Here is a 26,222-nt window from a genome sequence, read left to right as displayed (position 1 = left end):
TTAAGAGAGAGCTATACTTAGTTTTATAACAATTATATAGTTGTTTAGTTTGGATGGGCTTGGAGCTAACGACTTAGAGGAGAAGAAATCAGCTTTTGTTTTTTAATAGAAAACTTGGGTGCACGCATGAAAGGACCCCACTGGTACTACAAGTACACATGATTGTTTAGTGTGTATTTGGATGCTTCATGGGAGTGAATCTGTGGACATCTGTCACTTCCGGAGTAACCAGGAACTTCTGGGCCTTATAACAAGCAGGACATGTATGCCCACACGCCTCCCATTCTAATACCAACTTTCATCTGTGCATATCTGAAATCCTCATAAGGACAGATTTAAGTTTAGCCCTGAAAAATCAGTATTTCCCTTCCCCAGCTTGGACAAAGGGAATACATTTTTCTCTAGGATTTATTTTTGATGAATTATCCTTGATAAACTCAATTTATACCCTGTTTCTTCAAGGGTAATATTTCAAGCCCTTCCTCCCTCTTTCTACCAAAAGGGTACCCAGATATTTTTCATGATTTTCACCTGTGAAAACAGAAAGATGTTTGGTCTGGAGTAAAATCAGACGATTCAGCAGTCAAGCAAAGTACAACTGTGTCTTTTGTTTCCCCATTTTCCCTTCACTGTGGGTATTACTTCATTATCAGATGAGAAAGATGAAAAGGCTGTGAGGCTAAGTAGTCACCACCCCTTGCCTCCCCGTTGAGAGCCGGCCACAGGCGAGCCGAGTGAGCCAGGCAGGATCCCTTGACCAAACTGCTCTCGCCAAGCAAAGCCTTCTGCAGATGCCAAAAAACACTTGACAAGGACATCTCCGTGCAGACACAGGGACTGCCTTGGTGGTCCAGTGGTTAAGAATTCACCTGCCAATGCAGGAGAAATGGGTTCTATCGCAGGTCTGGGAAGATCCCATATGCCTTGGGACAACTAAGCCTGGGCATCATAACTCCTGAGCCTGTTTTAGAACCTGTGAACCACAACTGCTGAGCCTACGTGCTGCCATGACTGAAGCCCATGAGCGCAGAGCCCATGCAACGGGAGAAGCCACTGCAATGGAAAGACCGCACACCGCAACCAGAGAGTAGCCCCGCCTCGATGCAACCAGAGAAAGCCTGCACACAGCAACCAGCGCAGCCAAAAAGAAATGCGTCTTAAAAAGTGAGTTTTTAAAAATTTAAAACAGAGAAGCATCACATGACACAAACACTCTCTCTCTCTCAGTATTTGTGCATCAAACGACTCTTCTGAGATATTACCAATTTATCTTCCCTGGTAACTCAGCTGGTAAAGAATCTGCCTGCAATGCAGGAGACCCTGGTTTGATTCCTGGGTTGGGAAGATCCCCTGAAGGAGGGATAGGCTACCCACTCCAGTATTCTTGCCTGGAGAATCCCCATGGACAGAGGAGCCCAAAGGGCTGCAATCCATGGGGTCGCAGAGTCGGAAATGACTGAGCGACTAAGCACACAGCACAGCTTGTCCTCGTAGCTGTCAGCTAGAAACAAAAAATGCTGGGACGTCTACCCCCATCCCCAACTTCCTGGGGAGACTGCCAAACCTTTGTGTCCCAGGTCTTTCCAGGGGGAAGGGCTGTGAACGGTGCTTTAGAGCTACAAAGGCCACCCCGAAAAGCTCCTCTCTAGACTGAACTCAGAAGGTAAAGGCATTTGGAGGATGAGTCTGGGGTTGCCCACTCTTCCCCCAATAGGAGAGGAGGAAGGCTGCTAATTGGTCAGGAAGAGGCAGGTAAGTGACTTTCCAGGGCCAAGAAGAGGATGCCAGTGTTAGTGGTGCTGGTGGTGGTGATAATGTTCTTCAAATTATGGAGATCTGGATTTCATTTACAGGGAGTAGCTCCCGGTGGAGGAGGGGTGTGTGGTATGCTCAGAGTGGCAGAAAGTGTGTGCCTTGGTTTAGCTCGGCAGACAGTCCCAAGAATCGACCTGCAAACAGACCCCCAGGAGACTACCTGCTGAGTCCCAGAGATGCCAGAAACTTTATCCAGTTCTATCAGACTAGACTCGATCCTTAGACTTTCTTTATGACCCCAAGTGATGAGAATACATTTCTTAATAACTGCTGAAATCAAGTCAGATTAATCTGATTTACAAAAATTTAAAAATTTGATACTTCCTATACTAGATGGTCAGGGAGAAAATCTGTACGTAGTACATCTTTAGTAGAATCAATCAATCTAGAAACGATTTAGAAGGCTGGTTAACAAATCACAATGGAGCCACTCTATGGAATATGATGCAGTCATGATCAAGGTGTTTTAAAGAATTGTTTTTCCATAATTTAAGAAATGAAAGCAAAGGACTTCCCTGGTGGTCCAGTGGCTAGGACTCCAAACTCCCAATGCAGAGGGCCTGGGTTCAATCCCTGGTCAGGGAACTAGATCCAACATGCTGCACCTAATAGGAGTTCACATACCACAACTAAAGATTGTTGTGGAAAGGAAAGATCAAGATCCTATATGCTGCATCTAAGACCTGAAGCCAAATAAATAGAAAGAAAAAAGAAATGGAAGCAATACACCCAAATATTAGCCTTGATTTCTTTTACACAGTAGTATTATGAGTAATGCATGTGTGCCAAGTTGCTTCAGATGTGTCCGACTCTTTTGAGACTTCATGGACTGTAGCCCATCATGATCCTCTGTCCATGGGATTCTCCAGGCAAGACTACTGGAGTGGGTTGTCATTCCTTTCTCCAGGGGATCTTCCTGACCCAGGGATGCAACCTGGGTCTCCTGCATGGCAGGCAGATTCTTTAAAGTCTGAGCCACCAGGGAAGCCCTGAAAATGAAAGTGTTAGTCACTCAGTAGGAAGAAACTTAGCATATTGTGAGTAATGTGTTTTCTTCTCCTTTATTTCTCCAAAACGAGGATAATACTGCTTTTGCAGATCAAAGAATTACCGGGTAAGCATGATATTTTTAGAGTGGATCAGTGGAAGGGAAGACTTTCTCACAAAGCATTTAGAATCCAAAAGGATTCACATCTTCAGGGACCTGAAGGTACCCACACCCATCTCGGGTTTCTCATGTGTTATCTCCTATGGTTAGATTCCAAGTAAAAGGTTCATCCTCCCAGATGGCCCCTGAAATGAGGACACAAATTCATGGGGAAAACACAGAAATGGAGTCTAATTTCCATTCTCATGTCATGCAAACTTTTGCAGGAATCCAGAATTGCACAGACTTCCAAGTTCCAAAAAAGCAACAGTTAAAACAGAAGAGCCCAGAGCCGTCCATTCAATTTTGAACATGCAGATCATGCATTCACATTTTAAGGAAACAGACGCTCCCCTCCAGAGCTCTGATACCATTATAGTAACTTCATTTTAAGGCTCTTTCAATTTGACTCCAGGTAAATTTGGAATTTTAGCCATTTCCTATTATCTCTTGGATATTTTTCTACTTTCCAACCCCCTCATAATGTGTAGATGATGTGATTGTTTTATTTTTTCCTTTAAGAGGTCTGGCTGTGCCTGGAGAAGAGGACAAAGCAGGCTGACCCCCAGACAAGGTGCAGCTGCTCCCACTTCCGGAATTTCTGACAACCTGCCGACTGCCCACCTCGTGTCCTACCTGGAACACAGCACAGACTCGCTTCTAAAATAATACCTTGAATCAGCTGCTCTCTGACTTCCCTTCAAAGCCAGAAAGAGGTAAATCCTATTTAAAGGCTATAAGGCCTGGCTCACCATCATCTCTTTTGAGCGTTCTTCCATCAGCAAGTTCCAAATCTGGATCTCATTAGCTCAGCCCCCCACCCACCCCTTTCAGAAGCACGTTCCTGCAATTATTATTTACTGGTGTGCTTCCTCTTGAAGGAGTTGATGTTAAAAAAAGGCCGGATGAAGAATAGTGCTGTTTTCCTGTTGACCCCGTCTGTTATGTTGATGGATGTCCCTTTTCTGAAGGCATGAGCAAACAACGCTTCTTTTAGAATTTAAAACAAGGAAAACAACTTTGTCTCATGAAATAGTAGTATTACTTTGTCTTTTAAGGAGTATATCACATTTATAGAAAATATCATGTATGTCATTAAAGTCGAAGCTACATTTAAGGTTCAAGCTAATCAGAGTTAGCTACATTCGTAAATTTGTCTCCTCCTCTTAGGAGTTTTGCCTTTTGATTTTTAGTTTATCCATCTGAAGGTAGGTGTCTCTTTATGGCAAGCTGCCTTAAATCAATCAGGCTTTTCTCTCTCTCTCTCTCTTTACTTTTGACACAAGACGGTGTGCATTATAAACAACAGTTTCTGAGGTTCCGGCTCCTACCATCCTCTTTGGAAGAGGCTTGGGGCAAGGCGGCAGGTGCCATTGTAATTCAGAGAGCCTGGAATGCACTTAAAAGGCTTTGGGATAAAAGGTGTGTCCGCCTGAGGACCGCCGTTATTACAGTGATGAAAGGAAAGGCACCTGCCTGCAGGCTTTCAAATTCAAGTAACATACGAGTATAACACACAGTACGCTAAATATACACCTTAGAAGGCATCCTTACAAAAGTCATTATTATCCCCACAGCCCAGACTTCAGTCTGGAGAGGATATGGGGGTCCAGGCCCCTGGGTGATGCCCCTAGAGCTTAACTGCCTTGTTGTGAAACTGAAGAAGCTTCCCTGCTAGCAGCCTGCCCTGGGAGGTCTGAAGATGTCCATCCCCAAAGTGAAGAGCGCCTGGGGAGCGGGATCAGAGGTCACCAAGCTTTGGGGCTTGTGGCCAGACCCTCTCCAGACATCCTGGGAGTAGAGGCTGCTGTTATTTTCAAACTCTCCTTTCTAAACACACACAGCCCATCACCACCACCTACTGCCCTCCAGTTTCCCTGGAATGATTTTCAAATGAAAACACACCTTGTGGAAATTCTGAAGAGGAGCTTTTCAGGCCAAAGATTCTTTTTTTATTTTCTTTTTTAAATTTTTGGCCGCACGTCATAGCATGTGGGATCTTAGTTCCCTAACCAAGGATCAAACCTGTGCCCCTAGCATTGGAAGAGCGGAGTCCTAACCACTGGACCGCCAGGGAAGTCCCAGGCCAAAGATTCTATTTCCCTCTAGTTCTGCTGCAGGAAAGAATACCAGGGTTTGGAGAGGGAAGGAAAACAAAATTTAGAATGAGAGGACTTTCCTCTTGTTATCTGGCTGTTCTTGCAGAATGAGACTCCAATCCTGCCGTGCAGTGGCAGAGCGACCCCACAGGGAAGTTCTGTGAGCTTTAGCTCTCACTTTTATAAAAGAAACAGTATCAGCTTGATGTAACTGTGGTGAAGAGTCACTGAAAAAAATTCATAGCAATCTGTCAACTATAAATGATGGAAAACGTTTAGCTGCCCTTATACAGTACGATTCTCTTTAGGATGGTTTGAGATGACTTGGCTTCCTACTGTACCAGGAGATTCCATGGTTTGTGGGGTCCTATGTGAGGAGAGGATACAGCCCACCTCTTACTGCGATCACCTTGCCTAAAGTCAGTAAATGATGATCGACTTCAAAATAGAGATTTTGACATCCTCGGAGGCTCTGAGAGTCGCTCCTTTATCAAGGAGAAAGAACATCTTTAATTTCTAACCTTAAATCTCATGCACTCCTCCTTCAAAAAAACCCTACTGTCATTGGAACTTGTGTTTTTTAAAAAAAAGCTCTTGGGACTTCCCTGGGGGACCAGTGGTTAAGTGATGCAGGTGGTGCAGGTTTGATCCCTAGTCAGGAAACTAAGGTCCCACATGCCATGAGGTGTGGCCAGATTTTCTTTTTAAAAGCTCTTGAAAAAATTCTCACATATCCCATTATTTGCTGCTGCATCAAAAAACAAAAGTCAGCATTGATCATTTATTTCAGGCTCTAAGGAAAAAAGAATAGTGAGGGGGACTCCAAACTAGAAAAGCCCACATCACCATGTCAGGTCCCTACTCTGTAAGCTAATGGCAGCCTGTGAAACTACAGGGAAGAGCGTCTATGTCCGCTTCCTTTTCTGGGTTTCTGTTTGGTGCACAGTATGTGTGCAAGGAAACCATAAAGATGTCTCTATTTTGCATGAATTACAGAAACGCATGAGAACGATTAAAAACGCGTGGAAAAAATTAATGGCAAACACTCCCTCGGAATTGAGATGGGAGGGTAGGACCACGGGTCTCTGCAGCATGCGCTGCCCAACTTTTCCTTCTGTGACTATTTGTTTGGGCAGGAACTTTCTGATTCGAGCTCCTGACCTTGGAAAAGAGCAAAGAGACTGATTATTAGGAAAAGGAAGGGGAAGAGGTCACTGAGGCCTGACCGAATGGACGGAGGTCACACAGACACAAAAGCCAGACAGCTGGATGCTTCTTCCTAAGCACGGGTGTGTCTGGGGCCTCACGGTAAATACCAAACAGTGCTTATCTGGGAGATAACAAAGAAACAGGCCACGTCTGGGGGACCAAAGGATGGAGTGACCATGTGCCAATGGACCGGTTGACACAGGTAGCAACTTCCTAGGTTTCCAAGTGCTGGAAATTCTCCCACTTCCTTCCAGCTGTAACATTCTAAACTGATGCATTAGGAAACAGGGGGCACTAAGGTTCATGGAGAAATAAATAATATACTGACACTGACTCTGGAGTCCCTACTCTGTAACTTACTAGCTGTGTGGCCTTGGGCAAGTTACTTAACATCTCTGTGCCTCAGCTTCCTCATTTATAAAATGGGACGCATAGGACACCTACCCCATGGGGTTGGTGTGGGAGGTTTAAGGTTTGTAAAATATTTAGAATACTGCTTGGTGCTAGAGATATGTCTGCCCTATTTTAAGTGCAGTTTTGTGGGGTGTTTTTTTTAAGTTATTTTATTTATTGGCTGCACCACACAGCATGTAGGATCTTAGTTCCCCATCAGGGATTGAACTTGCACCCATCGCATTGGAAGCGCAGAGTCTTAGCCACTGGGCCACCAGGGAAGTCTCCATTTTTACTATTAAGCTATATGTCAGTGACATGGTCTGGATCCCACACTGATGTTTTGGAGCCAGGTGAAGGAAGACTCCCGAAGCTTGATTGTTAGAAGGCACGGTTTCTGTTTTCTGCTACGAGGAAGCTGATGCGGCCAGAGCCTCACTTTTCAGAGGGGCTGAACACATCTCTGAACTGCTGTTGCATTGCTGCTGACCCTACACCTCCATCTGTGGGCAAGTACACGAAATACTTTGAAGCAAGCATGCTATTAGTGTTCACTTTTAATATTCACTCTCACAATTAAAACAAAAACGCACAAGTTTGGGAATGCTGCAAACATTTGGCTCCCAAAGGGTGAAACCAGGGCAGGAAAAGGGACAGGCTGACACAGATTAGAACTACACGCACAGCCGAGTGAAAAGGCAACCGGGCAAGGTGCGACAAGAAGAAAAGGTAAAGTACTAACTCGCTGAGATGATTCAATTTTCATCAAGTACCTTTGAATGTCAAGTTCTGCCTGAAGAGAGACCAGCATGCACTGCAAAGCCTGTGTATCAGGAGAAAAAGAGGGAGAGAGAGAGAAATAGAAAAGAAAAAGAGTGAAAACAGGAACAGAGAAAGAAGACTTTACCCAAAGGAATCATCTATTTGTTCACAATGAAAATGCAGCACAGGCAAGCCCTCTCCCCCAGAAGAAAGGCAGGAAGGTGGCAGTTCCATCCTTAGGACTCAGAGAGATGCAGGGAAGCCAGCCCTGATTGGCAATGACTTTCCCCCAAATTATCTCACCATGGGCCCTTCTAAACTCCCCTGGGTCAGGGGAGAATATGTCACCCTGGCTTGCTGTCCTTGAAGGTGTCTCAAGGCTGCAGGGGAGTAACCAGAGTCGGAATGAAATTCCTTCCTCTGTTAGAATGCAGTCCGCGGGTGAGCCCCAACCTGCCATCTGATTGGCACTGGTCACTGGCCACCTGGCTACTCGACGAGAGAGTCCAGGACTCTGTGCCTATGCTCTGCCACACGGGACGACCAGGACTTTTTCATGAGAAGATCCAAGGTGATCTACTTACAGGAGCAGGAGATCAGAATTACTGTTCAGGGAACAAATTCTGACATCTGAACCTGACTGACCTTGGAGGATGTCTTCAATTGACTACGCTCACTGTCCCGGTGTTAAAATATTTCAATTCTTATTGATCCACTAATTTTTGGACTACTTAATTTTTTAAAAAACCATTGTGGAAAAATGTTTGTTTTTTTTTTTTAAACAAAAACTTCATCATCTTCATGCAAGAAGAATGACTCTCTCTTGCATCCAAAATTGGCCAATAAGAATGTAAAGCAAAGTCTTAGAGATGTCTATACAGCCATGTTCATGATGACATTATTCACAGTAGCCAGGAGATGGAAGCAACCCAAATGTCCACCAGCAGATGACTGGAAAAACAAAATGTGGTCTATACATACTGAAAGACATTCAGCCTTGTAAAGGAATCCTGTCACATGCTACAACACTGATTAACTTTAGAACTTAATACAAAGTGAAATAAGCCTGTCACAAAAAGACAAAAACCATATGAGTTCACTTACTTAAGGTACATGGTCAATTCAGACAGATAGAAAGTAGTATGGTGGTCTCCAGGGGCTGGGGAAGGGGGTACCTACATGTTTTTAATGCATGTGGATTTTCTTCCTTTCTATTTTTGTTTTTTAAGATTTTTTTTTTTTTTTTGATGTGGACCATTTTGCGAAGTTTTTATTGAATTTCTTACAATATTGCTTCTGTTTTTATGTTTTAGTTTTTTAGCCACTAGGCATACGGGACCTTAGCTTCCCAACTGGGGATTGAACCTGCACTGCCTGCATTGGAAGGTGAAGTCTTAATCAGTGGACCACCAACGAAGTCCCATGCAGAGGTTCAATTTAATAAAGTGAAGAGTTCTGGAGACTGGCTGTGTGACAACATGAATGTACTTAATGTTACTGAACTGTACACTTAAAAATGGCTGAGGTGCTAAGTTTTAAGTCATGTATATTTTTCCATAGATCAAAAGAAAAGGAAAAAAAAGGAAAAAAATTAGTCAATGAGATGTCATGGCTTGGCAGCTCACTTCATAACTTACTGCACACACATACAGATATATCTATATGGATAATCAGCATACACAGAGTCCCTAAAAGCCGTCATAATTGAATTATACAATATCTATGATTCATATCATCACCACAGATTCAGATATAGATATGTACATGAACGGAGGAATCTGGTAGGCTACAGTCCACGGGGTCGCAAAGTCGGACACGACTGAGAGACTTCACATGTACTATGTGTATACTTCTTTTATCTCTGAATTATTTTGTATTATTTAGAGCCTAGTCTCACACATATCAGACACAAATCTCCGCAAGAAAAAGAACACTTGAATTCAGAGGGCTATTACCAAATGCACAAAAGGCAGGTCTCCAGACAAGAACCGTACTAAAATATTCTACCCAGATTGCACTTAGGGGTTAAAAAAAAGAAAAAGGAAAAGACCTCAAAGGAACTTTTAGGAGAAAAGGGGAGTGACCCCATTAGAAGAATTGCTAGCCGACCTCCTAAAGCCCTTTTTGAGATGAAAGGGGAAGGTTGCTGGAGGGGGTCTGATCCATCAACTATGAAAGAAAGACCCTGATGCAGACCACAATTAATAACACCCTGCAGGTACATGATAAATAAAAGAGTAAGATGCAAACAGGATGACAGTTGCTATGAACAGACAAGAGGGGAAAGGGTACAGAAAGTCACAGAGCTTCCATCTCAAGGAGATGTGGAATAAAACAGGCCGAAGGCAGAGGGACCTGGGGGGACATCACCCGGCAGAGAGACCACAGAACGAGAGGGTGAAAGAGACCTGTGCCTTGATGACAAGGCTGCCAGGAGGCGAGGGGCAGAGACCCCAGCCTCTCTCTGCCGGGAGACACGGCAACAGGCTTAGAGAACCCGGGCAAGAGGGGACAAAGGAAATCACCAAAGCACCACCGTGGGCGAGAACCACCTGAAACTGAAGGCAGAAGGGGCCAGAGAAACACCTAAATGGTTACAAGGTTCCACACTCAAAGCAAAACCAACTCTGGCTGCATCTTACTTGCCTTTGTTGACTGAGGTCAGGGAAACGTAGAAGGTGGAAGAAGCAGAGCAGGAAGGACCCAGGGGTCCTGGGGAGGCAGGAGCTCATCTCAGCAATGGAGAACCTCCCTGGGGGTCCAGTGGTTAAGATTCCATGCTCCCAATACAGGGGGTGTGTGTTCGCTCCCTGGTCAGGGAACTAAGATCCCATATGCTGTGTGGCACATACCCCCCACCAAAAAAAAAAAAAAAAAAATCAAAAAAGAAAATGCAATGGCTTCCACAGAGAAAGGGCTCTAGAACTTGAGGCCACAGAACTGCAAGTCTCTACAATGATATAAATTTTCTCAGGATTACAAAATGAAACTCACGGGAAACTTTTTCACTTTTCGCCAGGCTCCATCTGCGTGGAAAATGTTTTGAGCCCGACAGTAAGAAAGCAGACAAAGAGAAGTGCATTTTATTAGGCCACTCACATACTCCTGTCAAATCAAGTGTGTAGAACTCAGAAGTCTCATTTATGGATTTTGACTATAAACTAGAAAATTGTTCCTTAAAAAAAAAATAAGTAAATAAAAGGACTAGGTGGGAAAGGAGTTGAATGTCTGTGAGTCTCTTCAGACAATGACAATGATGATCAAGTACTATAACAATATAATGAGCTTACATCAAGATTAGGGGAAATGTAACTGGAAAAAAAAATGACAGGTCACCACCACAGGGAAACAGCCGGAGCAGCAAAAATAATAACGTTGTACAAATTAAACAGAAGGTAATCACCTCAAAGACTCCTAATAAATCTAATGGCTATCCGAGGACGAAAATGGCAGAGAAACTACAGATGTCGCTGTTATATGGAATAGTACTTGGGATGTCTTTGAAAGACCAAGCGGGGCTGGAAGGAAAAGAGGATCAACAGTTTTCATGCAGCAGACAGAACCAAAGATGAACAACATACAGTATTTATGGGACGGTGGTCCAGTGGTTAAGAATCTGCCTCGCAAGGCGGGGGATGTAGGGTTTGATCCCTGGTCGGGGAACTAAGACCCCACAAGCTATGAGGTACCAACCAGAGAAGCATCACAATGAAGACCGAGCAGAGTCAAATAAATAAAGTTCATTTGTTTAAAAAAAAAAATCGTATTTATAACAGAAAGTGATGAATAATATTTATTTTCTCTGTTTTGCCGTATCTAAGTTTTCTATAATAAAGTTATATAATAATGGAAACAGAAGAGTATGGCTAAAGGTGGCAAAAGCACAATGTAGGTCTCTAGTGAGCAACAAGGAGAGAAAGCCTGCAAAAGACGTTGGAGAGGGCCAGATTTTTTGAACTCACAAAAAGAGTCCTGGTTTTGTTCAGAAATTGGAGATTCTTCTGATACCACTTTTCCTTTAGTCAACTTTGACAGCTTGGGAGTAATTTAACTAGTCTGAAGACTGAAGACTGACTGTGGTTAAAGAAAATTCATTCAGGAAAAAAAATGAAAAGATCTAGTGAAAACATGTCTATATTGGCTTCCCAGGTGGTTCAGTGGTAAAGAATCTGCCTGCCAATGCAGGAGATGTGGGTTTGATCCCTGGGTCGCAAAGATCCCCTAGAAAAGGAAATGGCAACCCACTCCAGCACTCTTGCCTGGGAAATCGCATGGACAGAGGAGCCTGGTGGGCTGCAGTCCATGGGGTTGCACAGAGTCGGACACGACTGAGCGAGTGAACACACACAAGAGCCCGTAATTACTCAGTAATGGCTGAGCTGTCCACCGTATGTTCCAACATGAAGATCTAACTGCGAGAGCCTCAACTAAGATTTTTATTCATGTTTCTAAGTTTACAGACACATATTTCCTCTTCCTCCTCTCTTACTATCAAACATTTTTGTTCTTTATTTTACAAACAGAGAATTATCAGTATTAGTTTCCACTGAGTTCAAGACTCAAGGGATGTGAAGGGCTATTTTTATCATAGTTCTGAAAGCCTACTACTCTCTTCCTGATTTTGAAGTCACATGACAGTGATTTAATTTCCTTAAGCCTGACTCTCCTTATCTGTGAGTGGGGACATTAATAGTATTTATGTCGCACAGTTGTTATGAGGATTAACTGAGACTGAGGCATAAAACACGATACATAATTCCAGGCATAGACTAAGAATGCAAATGCTAGGAATTTGAAACTTTAAAAACATACACTGCATTATCAAAAAGATGCCTTAGTTAAACAAATAACCAAACAATAAATGTGAAATGTCTTAAAATTTTGCATACTGCTTTGGTTTAGCCATTCTATTTTGAGCAATTAATTATAAGGAAATCTATAATAACCCACAAGAGAGCCCCACATGGTGCTGTGTTTGTATATTGTGAGGTGAGCACACGATGGAACCAATCAAATCAAGCATTAATAAAGATGATGAGTAGCTGACGCTGTAACAACACAGAATAAACATCATGCTAGAAAACTGGCAAATGTGGTTTTCTTTTGAATTTATATGCTGAGAAAAAAATGAATATAAAACAAAATGCTAATCCACGTGTGCTGTTGTTTTTTCACTAAGTCATGACTGACTCTTTTGCAACCCCACGGACTGTAGCCCACCAGGCTCCTCTGTCCATGGGATTTTCCAGTCAGGAGTACTGGAGTGGGTTGCCATTTCCTTCTCCAGGGGATGTTCCCAGCCCAGAGATCTAACCCACATCTCCTGCATTGCAGGCGGATTCTTTCCCGCTGAGCCACCAGGGAAGCCCCCTGTGGGTTATGAGAGCATAAATGATTCTTTTATTCTTTATCTGTTCTTTCTAACAGTTCTAGAATTTACAAGTATATTACTTTTGCAATTAAAAAGTAAGAAATTATTTTTAAAAGTCACCTGGGATTTAGCATCAACTTATTTGTGCTTCTTTTTCTGATTTCTTCCTACCTCCAAAAAAACTTAGCATTGAGTATGAGTTATGAGTAAAACAAAAGGAGGAAAAATACTGTATTCATTAGAAAGTCTTAAAAATGGGAAGAGCAATAAGATTATATTTAAAGGCATTGCTTCTGTCACTTGTAATCTTGCCATTTTGTTTTCTCATGTTGATTGGTATCAGTTGCACCACAAGGGGGCGCCTTAAACTTAGCAAGTACAGTAATGCAGTGGCCAGCACGATGGAAGGAAGCAGCTGACATCGGAAACTTAGGGAGCAAGACACACTCCACAAGGATTGCTTTGCGAAGTCTTCACCCTCCTCAGTATATCCTCACGGGGTCCCTTGGATGAACACAAACTCACTTTGGCCAGTCTTTGACAAAAACCACAGTGGGCTGACTGCTTGTTTCGTGACTTACCAATGATGGAAGGGAAAGAGAGTTGATTTAAAGTTAGTAGCCACTGCGACACAAAACGAAAGAAACCAACAAAAGCAGGCGTTGGGAAAACGGTCTTGGAAATAATTTTGTCCTAAAGACACAGAGTAACCTAGAGATGAAAGCAATTTCAGGTTATTTCAGGTGGGGGAAAAAAGGTCACTCAGTTGAGAAGTGTTAGTCACTCAGTCTCCTCTATCCATGAACGTTTCCAGGCAAGAATGCGGGAGTGGGTTGCCATTCCCTTCTCCAGGAGATCTTCCTGACCTGATTGAACTCAGCACTGAACTCTCCTGCACTGTAGGCAGATTTTTTTACCATCTGAGCCACCAGGGACGCGTCACCAGTTGAGAAACACAATTGTAATATAATGCCTTTTTAAAGTGCTTAAAATAATAAAGATGGAATAAAATTAGGTGGACCTGTGAGACTCTGTAAGTCATGCTAAGATTTATAACTGATATAACAATGCAGGAGACCTTTGAACAATTTGGGATCATAACAGGCTCCCCCATCCCCCCTTGTAGTTGAAAATCCATGTATAACTTCTGACTCTCCAGAACTTAACTATTAATACAGTCTATTGTTGACAGGAAGCCTTACTGATAACATGAACAGTTGATTAGCACATATTTTATATGTTACATGTATAGCTACTTATATTTTATTCATTCAATGACATATCTTTACTTAATTTTTTTGGTATTTCTAGGTTATGAGGCTCATCTGCAAGTTTTTTCAAACCACTGCAAATCTCAAAAAAGTTTTCCAATATATTTATTGAAAAAAATCCACATATAAGTGGACCCATGCAGTTCAAACCCATGCTGCTCAAGGGTCGACCGTAATCTTAAAACATAGCATGAAGTCTGAGGATTCTGAAGGACAAACACACAAATTAAAAAGGCTGCAACATGTAACAAAAAGAGTTCAGGGTAGAAAATCATAAGGATTTCTGATTAAACTTCTGGTTAAATAAAAACCTTAAGAAATCTTAAGAATTTCTAATTAACTAAAAATCCTCAGTAATTCTGTAGTGAATTTAGGACAATGATTGGTAATATGACTTTTGGCAGGAAAACTGGGCTTGAGCCTCAGTTTCAACACTTAATATCTCTGAAGACCTTGGGATGCTATCTTGGGCTGTGTACCTTGGAAATGCCTCCTTCCTTGGTCATGTGTAGCTTCATTATCCATAAGATAGTAGAAATAGTAATAATAAGACTTAAATTACAGTTTTTTGTATGAAATAAGGTAACTTATGAAAAATGCTAACCCCAGTGCCTAGCATACAATAAGGCAGCACCTGGTTTAATAAGAGCCTGAGTGGGACTTCCCTGGCAGTCCAGAGGTTAAGACTTCACCTTCTAATGCAGGGAGTGTGGGTTTGATCTCTGGTCACAAAGGGAAGATCCCACATGTCTCAAAGCCAAAAAAACAAGACATAAAACAGAAGCAATATTGTAACAAATTCCTAAAGACTTTAGAAACAGTACACATCAAAAAAATCTTGGGAAAAAAAAAAGTCTGATAAATAATAGGATTGCCACCACTCCTGTGCAGTATGTGGCTAGGAGAAGTATCTGAACACCTCTGTGAAATAGGGGAAGGAGTCTGATTTTAAAAAACAAATAAACTTAGTACATGTATGCATACAACTGAGTACTGGTCTTCAAAGCAGTGGGTTTGCAGGGTCACACAATTGCTTCTCTGACCTTGCCGCCGTCTGCAAAAACACAGATCATGAAGGAAGCCAGCACACCTGCTGCCTGTAGGGCCCCCGATTCAGTCAGTTCTCCCTGGGGCTGCACCACCACGGTTCATGGTGGGCAGCCACGGGTGCCACAGCGACTCCAAAATATTCTAAGACTAACCCTGGTCATTCATCTTCAGTTTAGTGCTTTCAATCTCCACCCTTTCTACCACCTGGAACAGGAGACCTATGAGGTGCAATAGATTGATGAGAGATTTGATACAGTCAGTTCTCATGGAAATGAAAGGTGCTTTGGGCATGCCTTTGTAAGAGTGACTGGTGTCTAGTGAACAGACCTCCAAGTCCCTTCCCTGATCCTCCACGTTCCCACATAACAGAGGGGGAAACAGTGACTTGGAAATACACCTGCCAAGTGACATACAGTGTTTGGGAAGAGGAGGTGGTGGTCTCTGGGAGCCGGGGCTTCCTGCAGCCTGCTTGACTTGAGGGCTCTTCCCTGGACCGTCAACCACCTCACTGGGTCTGAGGAGTTCAGACGCACGTCTCAGGGGTTGTTCTTACACCCAGCCACACTTAACACCAGCCTCTCCAGCCCACCACGGGTCCTTGCTCCATCGAGAGCATTCCAATGCATCACCCCTGCTCCCCTATGCTTTTGTGCTCCTTGGCTGCTCTCTCTCACACCTTCTTGAAAGGAGGAAAATCTCCATCAAATACGGAATTTCTGTTTGGCAGGGTTTCCCTTCCATTTTCACCAATACCCTCCTCCCCTGGAACATGAAACTCAATAAAAAATTCTCAAGAAAAAAAGACCTTCCAAACCGGAGGTTTCCATTTCTCCCTCATTATACAAAGGCTTTGCAGTACATCCCATGCTTGCTTTAATATGGGCCTGTCCGGGAAGCTGCTGCAGAGAAATTCGGCTTCATGGTGAGATGGAAGTGCCAGTTAACACTGGCCTCAGCTGTGATCTGACTAGACCTTGCCTTGGGAGCAGGCTTCTCGTGCGCAAGACCTTAAGAATTTGGGGGTTGGGGGGGCAGGGGGCATAAATCAGAAGCTTATGATGAACACACACACACACACACTACTGCATATAAAATATATAACTGGGTCTTTCCTGGTGGTCCAGTGGCCGGAACTCCAGGCTCCCGACACAACAGCCAGGTATTCAATTCCTGGTCAGGGAACTAGATCTCATGTGTCAGAGCTAAGACACAATGCAGCCAAATAAAATAATTTTTTAAAAAGATAGATAACCAACAAGGTTCTACTACTCTATAGCTTAATATTCTGTTGTGACCCCATGGGCTGTAGCCCACCAGACTCCTCTGTCCATGGGATTATCCCAGCAAGAATACTGGAATGGATTGCCATGCCCTCCTCCAGGGGATCTTTCTAACCCAGAGATTGAACCCAGGTCTCCTGCACTGCAGGCATATTTTTTACCATCTTTTAAGGGAAGCCTCCTCATATTCTGTAAGAATGTAAATGAGAAAAGAATCTAAGAAAGAATGAATATATGTATATATATAACAATCACTTTGGTGTATATTTGAGACTCACACAACACTGTAAATAAACTATACTCCAACTGAAAAAATCTTAAAGAAATTTTTTTTTTTAAGAATTTTCATAGGGAGGAGAGGTGGAAGAACTGAATTTTAATAGGGAGGGGAGGCGGGGTGAAAAAACGGGGTCCTCTATTAAGTCAAACTGAGAATGTAATTCCAATTCTCCTTTTTCTCCCACAGGAAAGGGGCCCAGAGTCTGGGACCTCTTAGATCCCCAAACCTGCCTCAGAAACACACTGATTCACACACCCCCGGCGCTGGCGCCCAGACCCACTGCTGGACGCGTCTGAGTATCTTGTTTCTGCTGACCTACAATGAGGAGAGGCTGGCCTTTTCACACCCATCTACTCTGGAAGCTTCCAGGATGACTGGCAGGGGTATTTCAGGGGGAGGGAGTGTCCTGTGCACATTGTGTGTGTGTTGGAAGTAAGACTGAGTGGTCCAGAAAACCCTGGACCGACAGTAGGAGACGCCCATGTAACCTAACACAGGCAGTAGCCTGGGCCTCAGTTGCCTTCAGTATAAAACAAAGAGCTTGAGATTTCTCTGATAGTCAAGTAGTTAAGACTTCACCTTCCGACGCATGGGGTATGGGGTTCGATCCCTGGTGGGGAAGCTATGATCCCATATGCCTCACATTCAAAAAACCAAAACATAAGACAGAAGCAATACTGTAACAAATTCAATAAGGACTTTAAAATGGTCCACATCAAAAGACCTTTCAAAAATAGAAAAATACAAGAACAAAACAGAGACTCAACCAGTACCACAGAGCTTAGCTTTAGACCTGACTGCCTCTCAACACCCTGGGTCACACCAGAGTCCCCCTCACAGTCATTCCCAAGGAACGCTAAGCACATTGGGTCAGCGCTGCAAGTCCTTCATCGCCAAAGCTCCCGGTGCAGGTGGGAAGAACCTGAAGCCAGAAGCTCCAGGGTTCTGCACTTGTTAACTGTTTCACTCTGAAGGAATTACTTAACCTGACACCGGGTTTTGTACAGAGCCCATTAAACCACTGGGTCTCCCTTTGCTGTTGTTGCTTAGTTGCTAAGTTTGCGACCCCAAGGACTGTAGTCCTCTAGGCTCCTCTGTCCATGGGATTCCCCATGGAATTGCTATTCCCTTCTCCAGGGGAGTCTTCCCGACCCAGGGATTGAACCTGTGTCTCCTGTGCTGGCAGGCAGGTTCTTCACCACTGAGCCACCTGGAAAGTGCAGGTCTTCTTTCCACATCTGCAAAATGACAACAGCCATCCGGCTGACCTCACGAGGTCACCAAGAAGCACCAATGAGGTAAATGAGACAAAAGCACTGCTAACTATAAAGCTCTAAAAATAACAAAGTGGCGGTGTTGTTACTAAGGAGCAGAGCTTGAGGCATGCACACGGAGAAAAGAGCTGCTACCGTGTTCTGCTGCTTAAGAAGGAGTCCGCCTGCTTGGCTGCAGGGACACAAGACCTTCCACACAGCGCTTCAGTTTGGGAGAGGATCAAAGTCCTGGTGGCGGATGTCAGCTCTCCTGTCCCCAGTTGGGGGCCTGGGCCACGATGAGAGACTTGCTGTCCTGAGATCCCGACACCCTCCTTTCCATGGAAATGCACACTTTCCTGACCCTGACCTAATTCCAGGTCAGATCTCTGGTTCTCTGCTGCCACATACATGTGGATCCCAGCAGACAGCGCTTGGCCAACCTTCCCACGCCCACCAGCCCACATTCCTGAGAGCTCAGTGCAGGCCTCTGGCCTCATTTCCCAGCTTCTGGCCTATTAACCTCCAGAAACAACCCAAATACCTTTTTGGAGCTGAAAATTACTATGAAAACAAGTAAACTTTACTGGCAGATAAAAATACCTTCTCATACATATACTCTTTTTTTAAAAAAATAATAATGATATACATTAGAAGATCAATGCTTTATTTTTTGTTTTTATTTTTCAGCCTGCATGGCATGTGGGATCTTAGTTCCCTGACCAGGGATCAAAACTATACTCCTTGCAGTGGAAGGGCAGAGTCCAACCACTGGCCACCAGGGAAGTCTTAAAAATACTCTCCTTGACCGTTCCATTTCACTGCTAATAGCCAACACCTAAGAGAGTGATGCCATTTCTTCAATTCAAAAGTAGATGAATGTTATTTAAATAGACAAGGAACACAGGCTATGATCAATTGCTAATTTGTGTGATCAAACATCACCATGATGATAAATACAACGTAACCGGGGCCATAATTACAAATTAGTATTTTTCACATTGCATTTAAGGTAAACAATCTGTGGTGAGACAAAGACACCAACACTACTACTAACAACAAAACCCAAGCAACAGCTCTCTAATATGATTTTAAGATTACAGGAATAGAGTTCATACATTCTCCTAACTGGGTGAATACTATTGAGGGTCATTTTTAACATCCAGTCAAATCTTTTGCTCATAAAGTAAGTAAAGATTTCAACCTTTTGAAACAGAAGGTTGGATCTTAGCAGTTCTTCTGGAAGAAGTTTAAAACGTGCACCCCTAATTACAATGAATTAAAATAGAATGTGTGCACATAACAATTCAACTCTAAACAGACTTTGCTAATTGCTTGGAAACAGCAGAAGCAAAAAGTTGAAAACAGGCTCTAAGTTACACAAACAGCCTCTGGCCTTACACTGAAAAACTGAGAGAGTGCCATCGGAAGAAAGCAAAGAGCCCGTTGGCAAAATTAGAAGTCGCAGAGCTCCTGCTTATCATCACAGATAGGGAACTGGGGGAGCTGGGGTGCAACCACAGTTCATAAACAATCAGCAGGGCACTGAGTGATGCCATTAAAAAGTTTTAAAAAAAAATTTAAGTGAATTAACCAAGAGTCTGTCACACAGAGTGAAGTCAGAAACAGAAAACCAAATATCACATATTAACACATATACATGGAATCCAGAAAAGTGGTACAGACGATCCTATCAGTAGGGCAGGAATAGAGATGCAGATGTAGAGGACGGCCATGTGGACACAGCAGGGGGAGACGGTGGGAGGAGTTGAGAGAGTAGGACTGACATCACACACACGCCCATGTGTAAAGCTGACAGCTAGCGGGGAGCTGCTCTAGGCTCAGGGAGCTCAGCTCTGTCCTGTGATGACCTTGAGGGGTGGGATGGGGCGGGGTGGTAGGCTCGAGAGAGAGGGGATCTAATTATGACTGATTCATGTTGATATACATGGGGTCCCCAGGGGGCGCCAGCAGTGAAAGAACCCGCCTGCCAATGCGGGAGACTTCAGAGACGCCAGTTTGACCCCTAGGTGAGGAAGTTTCCCTGGAGAAGGAAATGGCAACCCACTCCAGTCTTCCTGCCTGGAGAATCCCAAGGACAGAAGAGCCTGGCAGGCTACAGTCCATGGGGTCCCAGAGTCGGACACGACTGGAGACTCAGCACAGCTCAGCACATGTGGAGGTACCGCAGGGACCATCACAACACTGACAAGCGATTATCCTTCAATGGAAAAAGAAATAAAATAAAAGAGGGGAGGGATATGTGTATACTTACAGCTGATTCACATGGTTTTACAGCAGAATAACCCGGCATTGTAAAGCAATTATTCTCCATTTAAAATTTTTTAAAAAAATTAAAACTACCCTTCCAGGAGAAAGGCATAAAAACGTTAATGCAGACAGGAGATACGTTGAAAATATATGTTGGAAGAAATCTGATGAGCAATAGGTTGGAAGAGAAAGATAAACAGAAATGGTGACTCACAAACAAAATACAGAGCTATTGCTAAGGTGGCTTCCACCAAAAACAAGCTCCAAATGGGTCACAGGCATTTCCACCTGGATCATCTGTTTGGTTGCACCATCTCCTGTCCTTGAGAACATCAGGCAGGTGCAATGCTAGAATGTCAACACCACCGGCTGAAGTGGCCTTCTCTTCCTTCCTCTTCTGGAGATTTAGTTTGGCAGTGTTGAGGTGCAGTAAGGTGACGGGGGAACTGCAGACATGGAGCAGAGGAAACCCGTATCATTGAGATGAGTACACCCGCTGGTCTGAATACATCTTGTGTGGACCAAGCCTCTCCTCTGCCTCGAAGACTCCTGAGCTGCCGTGGGCCTGAGGCTGCTGAGTAGGCATATGGGGTCATTCTAGCGCTCGTGGGGGAGAGGGGGCTCGGCATTATTTCCATCCTCCAGCGCTCCCTGGAGAATCTCGCCAAAAAAACTGGCCAGCCTCCATCCCTCCCACCCGCAGATCCCTGCCAAGTCACATTCCCTCCTTGGGTCTGCACCCCCAGGCAGGAGGATTTAGGACAAAGAGGAGAAGGTCACTCTCACTTTGCAGGCTATTTGCTCCATGGAATTTCAACTCTCAGCCAGGGATGTCTGGCATCGAATCTCCCTCTTTTTGATCCCCTGGCCTATCTCATAATTTACCAAGTATCATGATGGCCTTCTACATCGTTCATAAAGTTAATAAATCCCACTTGCATAGCAGCAGTTCCTTGGCCTCTGGGTCCAGTCACTCACGCTTTCAAGGCAAGACTGCAGAGCAAGGATAACCCTGAGTCTCCACTGACTCCTAGATTGACATTGACCTCAACATTTTGAGATGCGACAGAAGAGCTTGAAAATCAGAGTAGAGGGCAGAGTTGAAGCAGATAGGGCCTTTGACTGGCTGGCATTTAAAAAAGATTATATTTTTAATGGAATGGTGGGGCTCTGGCCACCATAATCTACAGCAGGCAGATCAGCGTCCACTTATGAGAAGCATAAAGCACAGTTTTTTAAGTTTATACTTAAAGTATACACCATACCTGGCAATTAACTGACTGCATTAATAGATGCAGCACTGTTATACTGCTCATGACTGTTCTGCATGGAACACTGGAAAGAAGACAAGCCTTCTACACACTCAATCGCTCTAAAGATTATCTTGTTGAGGCCCCCCTCCTCTCCACTCATCATGCAGACCTTCCATCAGCTGAAAAGACATGATGAAGTGGAATCCAGTGTTCAGCTCTGCTATAGATCTGTCTTCTCACTTCTTTCCCACTCCAGTGCCGGCTCAGAGGATGAAGACAGGCTTCCCTGGGGCATACAGAGCCGTCATGCTGATGACGAGCACCTGCCACCCAGGAACAAGGGAAAACAACGCAGCTGGGCAAGTGATCCATCCCAGGGGTGTCCAGAAGGCTCATCCCTGACACTGAATTGCATTACACAGCCAGGCAGGTGAGCACAGCTCTTCCCCATCGTATTACCGGCCACCAGTGTATTGGGTTGACCCATAAGTTCGTTCTGAACAAACTTTTGGACCAACCCAATATATGGACCCTTGTCCTGGTCACCAACGACAAGGGCAGGATCTGACTTGTAAGCAGACAGGATAGTAGCTTGTGGATGAGTTGTGAGAGGAAGAGGGTGATTTTGTGGGCACTAAGGAATCATCATGTTGTTCAAAGAATGCCCCACCAACTGACCATTGGAACCCTGTAGATCTCCAGCTCCACGGCGGGCTAAGCAGGGGCTTTGGATTCCATTATTAAAAGTGCAGACACGACTGGGAAAGAAACAACAGCAGCCTTATCAGATAGTGAGACTTTGTGTCACTAATTCAGAAGAACGTTTCTTGAGAGGAGATTTTGATAAGATGCAGGAAGCAGGAACCAGAAATGAAATTACAGGTGCAAAGGCGACTATTCCTGCTGTATAGTTCAGGGAGCTCAGCTCGGTACTCTGATGACCCAGGTGGGTGGGATTGGGGGTGGGGGAGGGTGGGAGGAAGGAGATATATGTATATATAACTGATTCACTTTGTTGTATAGCAGAATCTAAGACAAACATTGTAAAGCAACTATATCCCAATAACAAAAAAGGCAACTATTCTGTACTTCATTGTTTTTCACAAGTTCATGAACCTAGACCCAAAGTGGGAAAAGTCCGGTGCTCTCCAGCTCCCGTTCCCCCACAGGACAAATCTCTCCCATCTTACCATGGGCAACAGGAACAGACTGTGGTCCAGACTGTTAGTATTCCTCTCTGGCCCACAGTGGTGGAACACAGCTTCAACCCACCCACCTGGTCAATGACCAAATGGAGACAAGAATGATGCCGACCCTGGGCTGTGCTGTGAAGGGCATAGTTACAGGGACTGACAGGAGCTCCAGAAAACAATGCAACGGGGCAAGGGAGAAAAGGAGGACTCTTAAGATGGGAAGAAAGGCAGCCAGATAGAAATCTGTTAAGAGTTAGATTCCAAAAATTTATTAACAAGTCACATATTCACTCTTCCAAAAAGTAACAGTTAAAATATATGGCCCATTAGGTCTGATCAACCATAAACATCACATATCTACTGTCAGCTAGCTCCAGTGAATGTAGGAGGACAGGATTTGGAAACCATCTGTTTTATAAAGTGTCTTTCGATCCCAGCACTTAACCTCATGCATGCGAACAAGACTAAAATGGAGACTCACTAACACAGTACAGAGGAAATTCATATCCTATTATAAGATCAACTCAATGGGTAAAAAGAATTCACTGTGTCCCTCCAGAGATGTCAAAATTAAATAACGGAAGCAGAGTTTTCTGGACTCTTCTCCAAAGGAGAGTTTTTCGTAATTGCTGGTGTTTTATGGTCATCTTGGGTAGTCTGAACAGATCGTGAAAATGCATCAAAAGCATGTAGTCCATAAAAGACTTTCAAAAAATATAACAGGCAAGACAAGTTTATCAAATGACCATTAGAACTAAAATGCAATAAAAAAATTATCTTTACATACAATAGAAGTCACACTGAATAATTGTGCTTTGGTTATTTCATGATCTCAATCAGACCGCCTCCCTCTCCTTCCAGTTTCATAAAGTCTGCCCCATGACTGCTACTGGAATTACATGATATGGAAGATTATTATCCTTCTGAGTTGATGTCATCATTGCTTGGAAGCCAGGTCATAGTTTTTAAAACCAGGAAGCATCTGCAGTGTATAAAATTACTTTCAACTTCTGTAGCTTCTAGGCCTAAAGCCAAAAAGGTAATGAGTTACCTCAAAAATATTTTCTTCTCTTTCTTTAACAACAACAAAAAAATATGTATGTGGAGAGTAGGGGTTGAAGCAAAAAGCAATTTACACCACATTATCCAGGGGTGACAAGTAACTACTTATCAGGCCTGCTTTTAATCTTCTTATTTTCTCTTACCTGTCTTTACCTCCAAGATCAGAATTCTTTTCAAGCCCCAATTCTGCATCCTTTTGACATCAGTCCCCCAAGGCCTGTTCTTTCGCTCTGGGGGGGTTAAAGACATTCCAGGCCCACAAGCTTTTCATTACTGATTAAATATCTTTTCTGCTGACCATGACTGCATGTGGACTTGTCAACGATCTCTATTCGGGAGAGGGATTCAATTCTTTATAAGAAGAAAAAGCACTTGGTGCTTTATTTCTCCACGAAACTCTCATAATCAAAAGATGTTCCATGCATCTACCAAGTGACTCATTTTCCCATAATGGCTTTCAGATATTGGCATGCCCCTTCTAGTGTTTATATTCCATCACTCGAAGCAGAGGAGGTAACACAGCCTCAGGTTATATGAGGAAGGCGCCACATCAGTGCATCTGGTAGAACAAGATGGCCAGGCACAGGAGGGTGTCTGAGAAAGGGCACAGGCTTGGAACTAGACCGTCATATATATATATATGGTCTACCAAATAACTTTATTTTCTTGGGCTCCAAAATCACTGCAGATGGTGACTGCAGCCATGAAATTAAAAGACGCTTGCTCCTTGGAAGAAAAGCTATGCTAAACCTAGACAGTGTATTAAAAAGCAGAGGTCCGTATAGTCAAAGCTGTGGTTTTTCTACTAGTCATGTACAGATGTGAGAGTTGGACCATAAAGAAGGCTGAGCGCCCAAAGAATTGATGCTTTCGAACTGTGGTGTTGGAGAAGACTCTTGAGAGTCCCTTGGACAGCAAGGAGATCAAACCAGTCAATCCTAAAGGAAATCAATCCTGAATATTCACTGGAAGGACTGATGCTGAAGCTTAAGCTTCAATACTTTGGCCACCTGATGAGAAGAGCCGACTCACTGGAGAGGACCTGATGCTGGGAAAGATGGAGGGCAGGAGGAGAAAGAAATGACAGAGGATGAGATGGTTGGATGGCATCAACTACTCAATGGACATGAGTTGAGCAAACTCAGGGAGATAGTGAAGGACAGGAAAGACTGGTGTGCTGCAGTTCATGGGGTTGCAAAGAGCTGGACATAACTGAGAGACTGAACAACAATCAAATAACTTAGCCTGGCTGAGCCTTGGTCTTCTCATCTGCAAAATGGGAACACCACCATGTAGCTTATCCAGAGTTTCAATGAAGAGTAAATGAAATCATTTCTGTGCCTGGTAGATGGTCCACACTCAACAAATACTTTTGCTTCGCTCATTCTCCAACCTCTCTTCAAAAATTTCTGCTAGAACACACCCAGATGTATGTGGATTCCCTGCTATGGCAGGGTAGTTTTCTATATTACACATTGTCTGAATCTGCCTTCAGTCTTTCCCAGCATCAGCGTCTTTTCCAGTGAGTCAGATCTTTGCATCAGGTGGCCAAAGTATTGGAGTTTTAGCTTCAGTATCAGTCCTTCCAAAGAATATTCAGGACTGATTTCCTTTAGGATGGACTGGTTTGATCTCCTTGCAGTCCAAGGAGCTCTCAAGGGTCTTTTCCAACACCACAGTTCAAAAGCATCAATGCTTCGGTGATCAGCTTTGTTGATAAAGTAATGTCTCTGCTTTTTAATATGCTGTCTAGGTTGGTCACAGCTTTTCTTCCAAGGAGCAAGCATCTTTTAATATCATGGCTGCAGTCACTATCTGCAGTGATTTTGGAGCCCAAGAAAATAAAGTCTGTCACTGTTTCCATTGTTTCCCCACCTATTTGCCATGATATAATGAGACCAGATGCCGTGATAAGTATACTTAAGCGTAAATAAGATATATAAATATATACTCATATAAATAAGAGTGTTTATGCTCATAAATACAGACTAAAAAGAAGTATCTGCTGTGAGCATATACTCAAGATCAATCAATAAGTCCATTTGCTACAATGAAAGTGAAAGTCGCTTAGTCGTATTTGACTCTCTGTGACCCCATGGACGATACAGTCCATGGAATTCTCTAGGCCAGAATACTGGAGTGAGTAGCCTTTCCCTTCTGCAGGGGATCTTCCCAACCCAGGAATTGAACCCAGGTCTCCCACATTGCAGGTGAATTCTTAACCAGCTGAGCCACCAGGGAAGCCTAAGAATACTAGAGTGGGTAGCCTACCCCTTCCCCAGTGAACCTTCCTGACCCAGGAATCGAACCAGGGTCTCCCGTATTGCAGGAAGATTCTTTACCAACTGAGCTATCAGGGAAGCCCATTTGCTACACTACTCTGTTTTAAATCTTTTACCTCTTGGCCATGCTGCACAGCATGTGGGATCTTAGTTCTCCAACCAGGAATCAAACCTGCCTCCCCTGCATTGGGAGTGCAAAGTCTTAGCCACTGGACCACGAGGGAAGTCTCA

General features: G+C 43.7%; 1 protein-coding gene across 8 annotated transcripts in view; it reads right to left on the bottom strand.

Annotated features, from left to right (window-relative positions):
* The window catches only part of KIAA1217 (KIAA1217 ortholog), a 346,126-nt gene that overhangs the window by 173,124 nt on the left and 146,780 nt on the right, over positions 1 to 26,222 (bottom strand). For 2 of the 8 annotated variants that reach the window (XM_065921090.1, XM_065921092.1), the window contains exon 3: positions 7,406 to 7,486. The exons of the other annotated variants lie outside the window; for them this stretch is intronic. In XM_065921090.1, the coding sequence (XP_065777162.1) occupies positions 7,406 to 7,486 (81 nt within the window). The remainder of the gene's footprint in view (positions 1 to 7,405; positions 7,487 to 26,222) is intronic. 8 annotated transcript variants of the gene reach the window in all.

This window comes from Muntiacus reevesi, chromosome 2, assembly GCF_963930625.1.
Source record: "Muntiacus reevesi chromosome 2, mMunRee1.1, whole genome shotgun sequence".
Taxonomy (NCBI): Eukaryota; Metazoa; Chordata; class Mammalia; order Artiodactyla; family Cervidae; genus Muntiacus; species Muntiacus reevesi.
This window is presented reverse-complemented; position numbering and strand designations above follow the sequence as displayed.